General features: G+C 34.5%; 1 protein-coding gene across 6 annotated transcripts in view; it reads right to left on the bottom strand.

The window, feature by feature from the left end:
• Positions 1 to 4,824: 4,824 nt before the first annotated feature.
• Positions 4,825 to 14,789, bottom strand: part of gas2l3 (growth arrest-specific 2 like 3) — a 22,474-nt gene continuing 12,509 nt past the window's right edge. For 5 of the 6 annotated variants that reach the window (XM_016510989.1, XM_016510990.1, XM_016510992.1 and 2 more), the window contains 4 exons: positions 11,001 to 11,064; positions 10,372 to 10,507; positions 8,894 to 9,001; positions 4,825 to 7,530 (listed from right to left, as the gene is read on the bottom strand). In XM_016510989.1, the coding sequence (XP_016366475.1) occupies positions 6,499 to 7,530; positions 8,894 to 9,001; positions 10,372 to 10,507; positions 11,001 to 11,064 (1,340 nt within the window). In that variant the 3' untranslated portion in view covers positions 4,825 to 6,498. The remainder of the gene's footprint in view (positions 7,531 to 8,893; positions 9,002 to 10,371; positions 10,508 to 11,000; positions 11,065 to 14,789) is intronic. The other variant, XM_016510993.1, reaches the window with a different exon arrangement.

The raw sequence follows: 14,789 nt of genomic DNA, 5'->3' as shown, positions 1-14,789 counted from the left end.
CCTTTCTTTAGAATTTTTACATTTAAATCTCTATATGTGTTTGATTTCTGAATCTTCTAATAAGAAAGCTGTAAAAACTGTGAATTTGTTCAAAAGGTACATTATTGTCTTGCTCCCTGGCATATGTTATAGGCCTACTGTCATTCTGTTATACATGTTATAAAAAAAAAAAAATACTAATAAACAAAAATGACTTCAGATAAACATAACATTTGTGTTATTGAGAGAAAAAAGTAACGCAAAAGTAACGTAACGCATTACTTTTTTTATTTTTTTTTTATTTAGTCATTTATCAGACGCTTTTATCCAAAGCGACTTACAAATGAGGACAACAGAAGCAATCAATTGTAATATTAAAACAACTAAAAACAGATCCAAAACTAAAAGCTATTTTGTTCCTGGCTAAATATTTTACGCATAAATGTAAATTTTGTAAGTGAAAGCCTTTCTTTAGAATTTTTACATTTAAATCTCTATATGTGTTTGATTTCTGAATCTTCTAATAAGAAAGCTGTAAAAACTGTGAATTTGTTCAAAAGGTACATTATTGTCTTGCTCCCTGGCATATGTTATAGGCCTACTGTCATTCTGTTATACATGTTATAAAAAAAAAAAATACTAATAAGCAAAAATGACTTCAGATAAACATAACATTTGTGTTATTGAGAGAAAAAAGTAACGCAAAAGTAACGTAACGCATTAATTATTATTATTTTTTTTTTTTTAGTCATTTATCAGACGCTTTTATCCAAAGCGACTTACAAATGAGGACAACAGAAGCAATCAATTGTAGTATTAAAACAACTAAAAACAGATCCAAAACTAAAAGCTAAAACTTTATAAATACTACTTGTACACATTTTAAAAATAAAGAAATTAAATAAAAATGACAAATGCATACAACAAAATTACAAAACTTAACATTTAAATGAAAAACAAAAAATAAATCTAAAAACAATTCAAAGAGTAAAGAACAAAAGGTATAAGAGTATAATAACGATTCTAACATAACACTAAGCCAAACACCAAAAAAACAACTACATATATGTGTATGTACAACCACACACACATACATACATACTGTATATGTACATACACATTTATAAATTCAATATATATATTATTTCATTTCCATTTAGTTTGTTGAAGTATTAAAATAACTCAAATTAAATAAAAACTAAAAACTTAATAAAAGACCTATACAGACATAATAAATTCAGACATAATGTAACTAAAATTAAAATAAATAACAAATACAAATAATACAAATCAAACGACAGTAGTTTATCAGTAATCCTAAAAAATAACACCGCAAAACTTGCATGCTAAAAAACTACTTACTTACACATAGTAAGAAATGGTTATAAAAACTGAAACAGAAGTGAAACAAGTAATAGGATTACTACTTTACATTACTTTCCACAAAAAGTAACAAAGAAATGTAATCAGTTACTTTTTGAGGAAGTAACGCAATATTGTAATGCATTACTGATAAAAGTAACTTTCCCCAACACTGCTAATGACACATCATTTTGGTTATTTTCACGTCTGGGAAAAATGTGGGATTTAACGGGTTAATAGCTTAAGTCGAACCATGGTGTCTGCAGTTAAAGGAGTACAATCTGCGCTTTGTCGCAGCGGATGGACAGTAATTTACTCCCGGTCCCTTGCAACAACCGCCGGGCGGATATAAACGACACGGGGTGACTACATTCAACCATTACACGCACCCCTCTCGCTAGTTATTCTGCCACAAAATGGCGGAGCTCGACGCGAAAGACCCCATTTTGTCAAGCAGACGATAAGAACAGTTCGAGGAAGCGGAATTTTTGTAGTTTGTAACGCTATTTCGAGCGAGTTTGGGATGCGTTTTGCCTCGAGCGCTGCTATGTTGAGACGTCGTCCGCGCGCTCCGAGTTTGACGCAGCTCGAGCACTGCGCGAGCGAACGCTCACGCATAAATATATCAAGCTACATTAGATTTGTATCATATTTCAAATAACACGCAATAAACTTGACGAGGAATCATTTTATCTAGAGTCTGGAAGATATCTGACTGTTTCTGGTTAGATTTGCAAACCTAGTTTGTTTACATTGATTTACTTGTATAATAATACTCCGCTTCCGTGTTTTAATATTTAAAGTTGTGTACTGTAAAATGTTTTCATAAAATATATATGTGCTAAGAATTGCAGCTTGTTATGTGTGTATAGATGTACAAACCATGCATTATTATACCGGGTGATGGAAAACCTGGAAATATCAAGAGGATTTAAAAATGTTAAGGCCTAGAAATGTGATGGAAATTATTAAATATGATCAGAGTATGCTTTTTTGTAAATGCAATCTCTTTAAAATTATATATAAAAAAATAAATCAGGAAGGAAACAGAAATGCACAGACATAAAGACTGAGGACGAGTTTAGTTTGCATGCAGCTTTACTTCAGCAACTAAACACCTGCATCATCAGAGTAGTTATTAGACATGAGCCATTCTGCCAGATTGTCCACCTAATCTGTTTAACATGAGTCTATCATCTGATGGATACACGAGTAAGACTGAATGATATATCCAGTCTTTGCTAAACTCTGACAACCCCAGATATTAAGTAGCACATGAAGGTTTTGAAGGGGAAAAGACGAGCTGCGAGTAGCCAGATATGATCGATAAAAGTGGGTAGAGTTCTCCATCATGTGGTTAAACATGGAAAATGTTCTGTATTAAATTGCTGCATCTTAACCAAGAACATACTTGCATTAATTGGCCAAGAAACACAAGCTAGAATTTGCCTAAGAAACACATTTATATATTTTAAAATAGATTGTTATATGTATCTACATGCTAATTGAAAATAATCTATAAAAACACGAATTCTTCACATCAAAAGTGAGTCAAAATGCATTTTAGTATCACTTAGATACTATTGTAGTTTTCATTAATATATTAATAGTAATATTTTTAATCAGTTTTTGTATTTTCCATTTGAGTAATTTTGCTGTTTGAGTTATTTTGAGTTTTAAAATGTCTAGATAATGTTTATTTTTATTTCAGTTTTAGGTATTTTAGTCAATAGTTTTTATCAAGTTAAACTAAATTAAAATGAGAATGTTGCCTTGACAACTGAAAATGTTCTGTATTAAATTGCTGCATCTTAACCAAGAACATACTTGCATTAATTGGCCAAGAAACACAAGCTAGAATTTGCCTAAGAAACACATTTATATATTTTAAAATAGATTGTTATATGTATCTACATGCTAATTGAAAATAATCTATAAAAACACGAATTCTTCACATCAAAAGTGAGTCAAAATGCATTTTAGTATCACTTAGATACTATTGTAGTTTTTATTAATATATTAATAGTAATATTTTTAATCAGTTTTTGTATTTTCCATTTGAGTAATTTTGCTGTTTGAGTTATTTTGAGTTTTAAAATGTCTAGATAATGTTTATTTTTATTTCAGTTTGAGGTATTTTAGTCAATAGTTTTTATCAAGTTAAACTAAATTAAAATGCGAATGTTGCCTTGACAACTGACTGAAAACCTTTCTACACATTTACATTACAAATACAAAGTGTTCTATATATTTTCCAGTTACCGTTTATTTTATTTCAAGTTACTTTTTTTAATGGTATTAGTTTACTATAATAATCCTGGCATAAACTACTAGTTAGATTGCATTGGTTGGTCAAATATAACCTGTAAGTATTTAAACCCTCAGCTTGTAGTTTGTCTTTTTAGCCACTAGGGTGCAGCACTATCACACATGAGCTGCTATAATCTCATTATATCGATGATAAAAGAAGATATTGATGTAGTAAAACTCATTTTCACTGTGGTGTATGCAAATTTCAATGTTGTTATATTTTGCATATTCATTTAAACATTGAGTTATGATTCTTTTCTTGTTACTCTTCATTATATTTACTGTTTTATGATACTTATATATTCAGTATTACTAATTTCATTTTTTTTTTTCATATAATATTCCATTTATAATCATATTCCATAGTGGTCTGACATGTAAAGGGTATATTTTTGTTATGGTAAAAGGATGTTCTGGTAAGATGTTGAGCACCTTGTTCGAAATATTTTTATGTGAAGGATGTTCTTTCCAAGAGCTGGTGTTTGCAAGATGATATTTGAAGATTGCTTAACTCTGTTGTTTCTGCTGGAAGGATGTAAAACCACAACCATATCTCTATTTTTATCTGACTTCTATCTACTGCATTTCACAGGTCATGTCAACGTGACCTAGTCCTGAACTTAATTCAGCTGAGGAAGGGGGAATATTTGACAATACATAGATAATGACATGATGGATAAATTAGTTTGACGTTTATGATCCAGACCAAAACATCTGGTGATGTAATCTCTAGTATATATTATTCCAGCTTCTTCTTTTCTTCTGCTCATATCACATGCTCCAAAGGCCTTGGTCTTTTGACTTCTGAAGATTATTATACTTTAGATTAGAGTACTCTCTTAGAGATTTTAAGTAGAATATACTTTTTTCTTTAATTTCTGTAAATGTCATCATTTATGATTTTGTCTTAAAATAAATTACAATTTTATCTGAAAGACTTGGGCTGCCTGGATTTCACTGCATCACACTGCAATATTATCCTGATATGTACACAATGCCAGATTAAGCTTAATTTACCTGCCACTCTGAATGAATTAGTCCACGTTCAAGTAGGCTAAAAATGCAGGAAATTATACACCATATAGATCTTTATTTGACAGAATGCAAAGAGCACAAACGAACAAAACAAAGAAAATAAGCTACATTCAAAACAAACAATTTCTTAAAGTGCTGGAAGAATATCTCTCACACAATCTGACGCACAAAAATAGAATCAAAAGAACTTTATCCGGAAAAAAAAAAAGAGAACAATTACCCTTACACATAAAATGAATATTTATAAAAACCTTTCTGTATAGGCCACAAACTGGAAAATATTTAGCATTGTTCTGGACGGTGTAATAAAATAAAAGCTCAGGTGTTTATGGGCAAGACTGAGTCAGTAGTATTTGTGTGGCGTAAAGGAGGTAGCATTTCATTTAATAACAGCTGGCTGTTTGACCAACTTAAAACATACAAATTAAACCGCAGTACCTGCCAAACTAACCATCCTGACTAAATACAGTTCTTGATAATAAACCACACATATATTCCAACAAACACACATTTAAGGCACATAAACCCTAAATACTCTAAAATAGTTTTTAAAACGATGCCATTCAAGATTCAAACATGAATTTCACTTTGGTTGCCGTAGAGATGCGTTTCTGCATATTATGGGGTGTCAGATCAGAGCTGAAACGACAGGAGTGGATTTCCATCTACATGTGTTTCTTATGTAATACAGTAACAGTGCTCTTAATGTAAATATGAAGTGGAAACAGAACAGCAGACGTTTGCAAGCGTTACGTGATCACATGATCTGAACGCCCTGCAGCGCATCTGCTTCTGCATCATACATGAAGACATTAAACACACACACACTTACTGCTTTATAACATTCTGCTGGCTTTTCTTCTGAAGTACATTGACATACAGCGAATAAATGATTTGTGGAATTAATAAGTGATGTTGATCCATTTATAACTGAATAAGGAGTCGAATCAGATCGCGTAACAGATATGAACTGACTTAAAATAACTTATTAAACACAAACGATGACAACGATGATATGAGTTTGCAGATAACCGTGCATGATTTTAAACAATTAAGCTAAACCTATAAATGCTTGCCAACCGCTCAGCTAAAATAATGATAATTACAGTAGCTAAAGAAGAAATTAAAAACGTGTTAATTTTTTTTTTTTTTATGTAAAATGTATCCATTTCCAGGCATATCCTGATGATTTTTAGCATGGCACAAATGAAAGCTTGAGAGGAACATTTTGGCAGATGCCAAGAAAACAGATTACGTCATATTTAATTTAATTTAAATGAAAATGAGGCCGTTAACGACAGATGTGCAGCATGCTTAATAGGTTGTACTGAATTTAAAAGTCTCATTTTCATAGCTTTGCCACTAATAAAACATATTGTCAATGTTTGAAAACGTATTTGCAATGCTTTAAAATATACAACCAATTAAACAGACTGCACAGCCTCATTTTCACTCGAATCAAATAAAATATGGCATCCGACTAAATCCATGTATGAGTGCTGCAGTCGCAACTACATATCCCACCCAGCACCAATGAAAGCAGAGATGGATGTTTTTACCGATGCAAAGCAAGCCAACAGGCTATGTCATATTTAATTTAATGTAAATGAAAATGAGGCTGTTAAAGATAGATGTGTTTATAGGTTGTAGTCTAATTTTCTTAGCTTGGCCACTAGAAACATATTTTTAATGTTTGAAAACGTATTTTCAACATTTAAAGTATACAACAAATCAAACAGACTGCATACGTCACAGCCTCATTTTCACTTAAATAAAATTAAATACGGCATCAGAATAAATACCCCAGCATTCTTAGTTCTTTACCCTTCTCTTACTGTTCATCTCAAAGTAGGGTTCGTCACGTTTGCTGGGTTTCGTCCGTGCCGTGTGTTTGTGGGTAGCGCTCGTAGGTGCTGGTTTAGTAGCGGTGCTCTGGACAGGAGGGTTACTGCTGACTAGAGGTTTCCTGTGGGTCGTTTTAACGTTGACAGACGCGACGGTTCGCGTAGCACCAGCTGTGTTCTGCTCTACAGATTTACTCTTGCAGGTCACAGAAGGTTTTGCGAGAGCAATCGTCTGTTTGGGGTCATTCGGAGCCAAGCGAGGGGAAACGGGACGGCCCTTCCTAGAATCTAAGTGCAGGGCGGAGGCAGGGGAAGGAGGGCGTCTCTGGGCGAGCCGCGAGCGGACGGGTGCCGGAGGAGGGCGGCTGTTGCGCTGGGCAGGTTTCTGCGCAGATGTCGGTGGGGCTGAAGGTTTAGGCAGCTTGCAGGTGGGTTCGGGACAGACAGGACTGCGAGGTTGAGATGGAGATCCACGCGGGTGCAGTTTGGTCTTGGAGGTGGCGGAAGGGGCTTTTTGGGAAACCCCAGTCGGGGTTGACTGGGGAAGCGGGCTTCTTTTCGGGACGGGTGATGAAAGAGGGGTGGTTCTCGGTGAAGCTGTGGGTGTGTGAAAAATCTTCTTGGGTGCGGCAGCCTTACGAGGCATTAAGGGCGTGGAAGCGGGTGATTGGGTGACGCTGCGGGGCGTGGAAGCTGGCGATTGGGTGACGCCGCGGGGCATGGGCAGGTTGGGTTTAAACACGGACGTCGTGGAGGATGACGATGAAGAGGATGATTCTGGGAGGAGGTTAACGGCTGCGATGGGGTCCATCGTGGGCGGCTGCGCGGCCTGCACGGTGTGGGCGGGGCCTGGGCCGGACGGGCCTTTCTGATAGGCTAGAATCTTCTGCTCTAGAGTGGTGAACTGCAGCACGCGATCGGGGTCGTATTTCAGCAGAAACCCTTTCAGAGTGTCCCAACCTCCACCGACACGCACCATCACATGCTTCCCATGGAGCATCTAAGAGAGAGGATTTTAATTAGTAAGCAAACACAGAATTTGCCACACAGAATTAAATACTAGTGATGCACTAACATTTATTTTGACTGAAATCAAAATGAAAGTATATTTAATAATCAAATGTACTTAATATTCAACGTTCAAATAAAAACTAAGATGTATATAAATGAAAAGTATGTAAAGACTTTTTATTAGTTTTTATTTAGCCAAAAACCAAAAATAAAGTGTATTTAATACTAATTTAATCAAATTTACTTAATAATCAACAAAAAACAAGACATTACATTTTTACCGAAACCCCAAAACCGAAGTTTTTATTTAGCCATAAAACTGAAACCAAAAAGATTTCATAATCAATTAATCTAATTTATTTAATAATCTGAGTTAAGAGTTCTACTAACATATAAATTGCACATTAGGCAGTTTTTATATCAGCTTTTTAATTTTATAATTATGTTTCAACTCCAATTTGTTGTTGAAATATAAATATTTAAACAAAGTCTGTAATAAAAACTTGTTTTCATGACAGATTTATACATATTAATACATAATGAAATCAACAGGTTAAGTAAAAATATAATGAATATGTAATAAGTGCATATATTTATAATAATGCTCCTCTCTGGAGTTATTTTTTCTAGCTGACTAACGAGTTTATGGATATTGAATGGCTTTTCAGAAGTAAATGTGACGTTATTGTTTACAAGCGGTTTTGTTGACATCTTTCTGTGGTTGAAACACTAACTGAGCGATTACATGAGACATGAAGCATTTCAGTAAGTTTAGTTCAATAAACTTTTTGATGTTCATTCATGTTTACTTCATGCTATAACTAGCAGCAAAAAGGAAGAGATGATTTCAGCCCACATTTTTGGCCGAATATTTTCGGTGCATCACTATTAAATACACTTGAATTATTGGCATGTAGTGTGACCGCAATGTTTTATCAGGAAGCACACATTCAATCTAATCTGGATGTGCGTGTGTGCGAATGTTATGACAGTTCAGCACATGCTGGTTAAACAAACTAGATTGGATTTAGTAGACTGCTACAGTAGACTAAAGACAAGGAAAGTGCGCTCAGATGAGTATGTTTGCATAAGGTTTATCTGCTCTACTGCAATGTGATTTAAACAGAATGAAAACAAGATAATGTAACAGTGTTTTAAATGTTTAAAATAGGCATGAAATACAAATTCACTCTATCTACTTTCTAAATGAAACTTATATATGCATATTTCTTTTGGACCTCATAATGTTTAATGAAAATATCTCAACATCCAATCAACAAATGATACATAGAACCAAGTCCCGCCCTACATTTTTATCTTTTATCTTTTTTTTACACTCAATCTGCTCCTACCCTGATGAACAGGATCTTGTCTCCGAGCCTGTAGCGTCCCTCAGACAGATACTCGATGGAAAACTTCTGTGTGCAGTTACAGGGAGGGTCGTCCTGGTCCGCACGATCCTACAAACGAGAAGAGTTTGTTTGGGTGAAATGAGAGAAAAATTAAATCAATTGCAAGATGCAAATAGAACAGCTAGTTTGCAGATAGTGTATGAACGTTTAGCGCTGTTCTGAACTCAGGACCCGAGGGTGTCCCGTTGGTTATTTGGCTGAGAGACAGTGAATATGTTAGCGTTTGGGGCAAAATTGTTCCCCATGTGAAACATGTCTCTAAACAACAGCTGCTGTTTACACACTCAACAGACAATAGCAAACCCAACTGGGTCAGAATGAAGACAGATGCTGAGCCTCATCATGGAGGAAAATCCAACAAATAAAACATTTTCTCAAAGCCAGTAATTCTCCTGAACATTTACAATATTTCAGATGATTGCCAGGGTTATTTAGGATCATCGAGTCATTCTGATGGGAGTTTTTGTCATTTTATTAGTTCCTTTGTTTTATATGTCTATATAGTTTCTTTTTTTAAGTTTTAGTTTACTTAGTTTTAGTTATTTTAATACTGTAACCTAAACTAAAATGAGAAGTTTTGCCTTGGCAACTAGGTGAAATAAAATGTTTTTATTTTATTTTATTTCAGGTAATGTTTATTGAATATGTATTTAATGAATATGTTTTATGGTTTTAGTTTCAGTTCACTATAATAACCCTGGATTAAGCCTACAATTAAAATGTGAAATGGGTAATGCTTTTCTACAGAAAACATATTAGCATTAAAATTATATTATACAGTATGTGGAACAGAATACTTTCTGCAGTCTGATTTTAGATGTTAAAATTTGCAGTTTATCACTTCCAGCTCATTTGTTACTCTGAAATTGGGAGGTCAAGTTGAGTGCATTGCATTGTGGGAAACAGTATCTGACACACACACACACACACACACGTAGTTTATGGGGACTCTCCATAGGCATAATGGTTTTTATACTGTACAAACTGTTTTTTCTATCCCACTACCCCTAAACCTACCTCTCACAGAAAACTCTCTGCATTTTTAGATTTTCCCAAAAAACAAAACAAAAAAAATAACACCATTTAGTATGTTTTTTAAGCCTATTAAATTACGGGGACACAGGAAGTGTCCTCATAAACCACCTTCATATTGTAATACCTGTGTCATACCCATGCCATTATACAAGTCTGTGTCCTCATAAACCACCTAAACCGGTGCGCGTGCGCACACACACACACAGACACACAGTGTGTGTACTGCCGTAAGCTGCACATTTTTGCAGGTTGTCATTTGGATAATGCATGCATACAGAAAACTGCCATTTTTTGCAGCTATACATACTGCATACAAACTATAAAAAGGCAATGCTTCAACTCAAACTAAAAGGCTGATCTCAGTGTGTGTGTGTGATACTCACAGCGTGATACAGGGCTCCGTGCTGACAGCACACAGTGAATGTTTTCACTGGAGACGAGTGATCAGTTATCATTAGACTTTCCTCCAGTTCGATTTCCTTCTCCAGTTTAACCAAAACCGGAGGCTCTATCCCAAACCTAAACCAACAAACAAAACACCCCATCAACACACCGTCTTAACAGTTCTGTTTCTGTTCCAACCAGCTAATCATGACATAATTATATGTACAATATGCAATTAAATATTTGTGTATAATGACCATTCAATTGCATAAATGACTGCTGACTTCCTCACATAAAATAATGTCAAATTTATATAAAAAGGTTTTAAGGTAATAAGGAAGATAATATACATTCAGATGGTTATTATTACAAAATAGACCCCTTTACATTATACATTATCCTTAACTTACAGTCACTGTTGTGTTCTTCTAGAAACTCTATACATTCAGATTCTCTACAGCACAATAGCTGCTCGAAGCGCTGAAGTCAATTCACTTAAATCCTCTAAAATCCACGCAAATTTGCCCCCGACCCAACTTTAAAGCCCGTAAAGCAGCCCCTGACCTCTGACCCCAAAGCACAACCTGACATCTGTCACCTGCGGGATCATCAGAGCCGGTTTGCTTACCTGGAGACGACGCGTCCGATCTCCAGCAGGCACAGACACACCTGCCGCGGCTCTTTATGCAGGACTGGGGAAGGGAGGGAGAGCCGTTACCATGGTTACTTAGCCATCATTCATTGTCAAAGTTATTAAAGGTCCCCTGAAATGCTTAGAAACACGCAGCGTTACTCTGTGTTGACGTCATTTTAACTGAAACGAGAAGACAGGGCAGGACATATCAAGCAGCCCCGCCCCTTTGAGAAGCTGAAGTACGATGTGACGTCAAAAAAATCGTTGAGCCGTTTTGGCGGAAGTGAGGAACTGCAAGCTTTGAATGCTTATATCTTCTAAATGCGAATTGTCACTGTTTTGGAGCACACTGCTTTATAGATAACCTTAAGACTAGCATATTGATACTAACACCCAAAAAACTTTAATTTTGATTTCATGGGGACTTTAAGGCTACAGAAGACATAAGTGAATAGGGTAAGGTTTTAACTAATAGATATCACTATACATTTAATCAATCATAGTACATTGAAACACAAAACTGTGTTACATTTAAATATGCAAATGAGGTCATATTTAATTAAAAATCCGCTAAAATTCTTGTTTGCTGACATATTAGAATTAAAGGTTTTTAAAACCACGGCTTCTTGGGGCTTATTGCTTTATTTTTTTTTCATTTTTAGTTTTTATTTATTGACAGTTAATAATTTTGGTGTTTTATCTTAAACTTCAAATAAACTGAATTTATTTTAAGCTTTACATCTAATAATTATAATTTTATGTCAACATTATTTCAGTTAACGAATTTTTTAAAAATAGTTTTAGTTAATAATAGCCCTGCTTCTTAAGGGCTTAAATTTACAAAAAGATCATTTATTGACCCTTCAACTCAGTAGTAAATGTTTTTTTACTCATTTTTTAAACTCATTTTTAATGCAAAGAGGTCAAATTTTTAATGCAAAAATTTTCAAGACTTGGCAAAAAAGAAAAAAAACTTCACCAAAGTCTCCGTTTTAGCCACATGCACCAATGACATGCGTTTGGGTTTGGAAATTCTGGAGAGTTGGTCTTCATGCCGCTCAAAACCCTCAACACTTCAGTCTAATTCTTGTTTTAATATTGATATAAAAACATGGGCGTCGGAAGCAACAAAAAAAGTGGGTGGGTCCAACATAGTGTAACTGTAATTCAATGCTGCAACAAAGACTATATGATGTCTTTAAAAGCAACAGGCGAACAAATTATGAACATTCACTAAAATAACAGCTTGTTTAGTGACAGTATGTGAGCACACAGCCCCTTAGCTGTTATAAATTCACTGTAAACCACGGCTTCTTGGGGCTTATTGCTTTATTTTTTTTTCATTTTTAGTTTTTATTTATTGACAGTTAATAATTTTGGTGTTTTATCTTAAACTTCAAATAAACTGAATTTATTTTAAGCTTTACATCTAATAATTATAATTTTATGTCAACATTATTTCAGTTAACGATTTTTTTTAAAATAGTTTTAGTTAATAATAGCCCTGCTTCTTAAGGGCTTAAATTTACAAAAAGATCATTTACTGACCCTTCAACTCAGTAGTAAATGTTTTTTTACTCATTTTTTAAACTCATTTTTAATGCAAAGAGGTCAAAATTTTAATGCAAAAATTTTCAAGACTTGGCAAAAAAGAAAAAAAACTTCACCAAAGTCTCTGTTTTAGCCACATGCACCACTGACATGTGTTTGGGTTTGGAAATTCTGGAGAGTTGGTCTTCATGCCGCTCAAAACCCTCAACACTTCAGTCTAATTCTTGTTTTAATATTGATATAAAAACATGGGCGTCGGAAGCAACAAAAAAAGTGGGTGGGTCCAACATAGTGTAACTGTAATTCAATGCTGCAACAAAGACTATATGATGTCTTTAAAAGCAACAGGCGAACAAATTATGAACATTCACTAAAATAACAGCTTGTTTAGTGACAGTATGTGAGCACACAGCCAGACTCGCCTGAGCAGCAGAGATGCTAATAATTGTTTACCTTGCTGTGTTGAGGGAGTGCAGCAGGCACGAGTAGTGAAAACACAGAATGGAGTTTAATTTATATGGACTCTGAATGAACCAAGTGGAATGGATTTAAGGAAGCAGCAGCGTGGAAGTCAAGGCTGTAGCTAAAACGCAGAATGGAGTTTAATTTATTAGGGCATTCCTCAAGTGGAATGGATTTGACTGACGGCGCTCTGAAAAGTGAACAGACATATGCGCTGAATTAACTAAAAGTGAGTGGGTCCAATATCATTGGTCTCATTTGTCCCACCCACATACAATGGTTCCGACGCCCATGTATAAAAATAATCATGAATCATAGCAAGCAGATCTATGAAATCAGTTTTGTTTTTTCCACAAATTCTGTGTTTTCTGGTTTAATTCTTTCGATTCTGTTTTAATGCTTTGATTAAATTTTAATAACATGTCTAATCAAGTGAATTCATACATTTTTAACAATTTAATATACTATTAAAATCTTAATACTATGAATTGTTAATATCAATAATTCTTTGTTGTGTGTTTTAATGTTTCTGGATTCTGTGTTTTATGATTTGTAAATGTATTACCAAAAACCATAAAACAAATTAATGCATAAAATATTATTTTAATTAATATTTTAAATGTAAATCAAATGAATTAATAAAGCTACTAAAAACAAAGTAAAAACAACGCTGAATAACAAACTGCTGCACAACAGAGATTTATTATTGAAATTAAAATATGGATGGAAAATTGTGTAACATTGAGTGATATTCCATAAAAATTTTTTAAATAAATTATATTCTTCTTATTATTATTATTAAGTTGAGAAGTACATTCTACTGTACAATAATAATATATGTCTGTCACAATTTCTTCAAGTTAAACCAAACTTTTATTTTGGCGTTTTTCTGTGTGCATTTGATGACAGTTTTGATTTATTCATCCAAAATTTAATTTTTATGAACGGATTCTTCTGTTCCGTGATTTCTGTATTGCAGAAATCACTTCATTAAGTTTTGTTGCAACAATGTAAGCTCTGCTCATGGCTGAATAGTACAATAACTTAACTGTTAACCACTGCAGAGTCTTAAAGGGATAGTTTGCCCAAAAATGAAAATTCTGTCATTAATTACTTGTAAGACCTTAGTAAGAAACTTAGTAAGGACATCATTAAAAAGAAACTTAGTAAGGACATCATTAAAATAGTCCATGTGACATCAATGGTTCAGCCGTAATGTTATGAAGCTACGAGAATACTTTTTGTGCACAAAAAAAATTAAAATAACGACTTTACTCAATTTGTAGAACATGCATGTGCTGCACCTTGTTTACGAACAGAGGAATGCACACATGCGTCGTGGTACTCTTGTGAATGACAGCGATGCGGGAACGTGTCAGTTGTGTTGCTGTCTATGGAGGGTCAGAAAGCTCTCGGATTTCAACAAAAATATCTTAATTTGTGTTCCGAAGATAAACAAAGGTCTTGCGGGTTTGGAACGACATGAGATTGAGTAGTGCTGGGTGAAATACCGAATACCGAAAATGTTTATTTTTGTTATGATATGAATTTTTAAAATACCGCAATACCGGTGTATGTCGCTTAAACAACGTTCGGAACGCGACACTGTTTGAAAGGGGTCCCTTTTCACTGTTGCACTGTGGTGAGGGAACAGCTGTATGTGTTACTAAGCGTGAAAGTTCCGAAACTGAAGCTGTAGAACTAAAAGAACGTGATGACACAGAAGAACTCATCAACAATATCCACATTGACCGCCACAAACATCCACCG

This window comes from Sinocyclocheilus rhinocerous, unplaced genomic scaffold (genome assembly GCF_001515625.1).
Source record: "Sinocyclocheilus rhinocerous isolate Xijiao unplaced genomic scaffold, SAMN03320098_v1.1 scaffold2160, whole genome shotgun sequence".
Lineage (NCBI taxonomy): Eukaryota > Metazoa > Chordata > Actinopteri > Cypriniformes > Cyprinidae > Sinocyclocheilus > Sinocyclocheilus rhinocerous.
The sequence above is the reverse complement of the archived record's forward strand: the minus strand, read 5'-3'. Positions and strand labels throughout refer to the sequence as shown.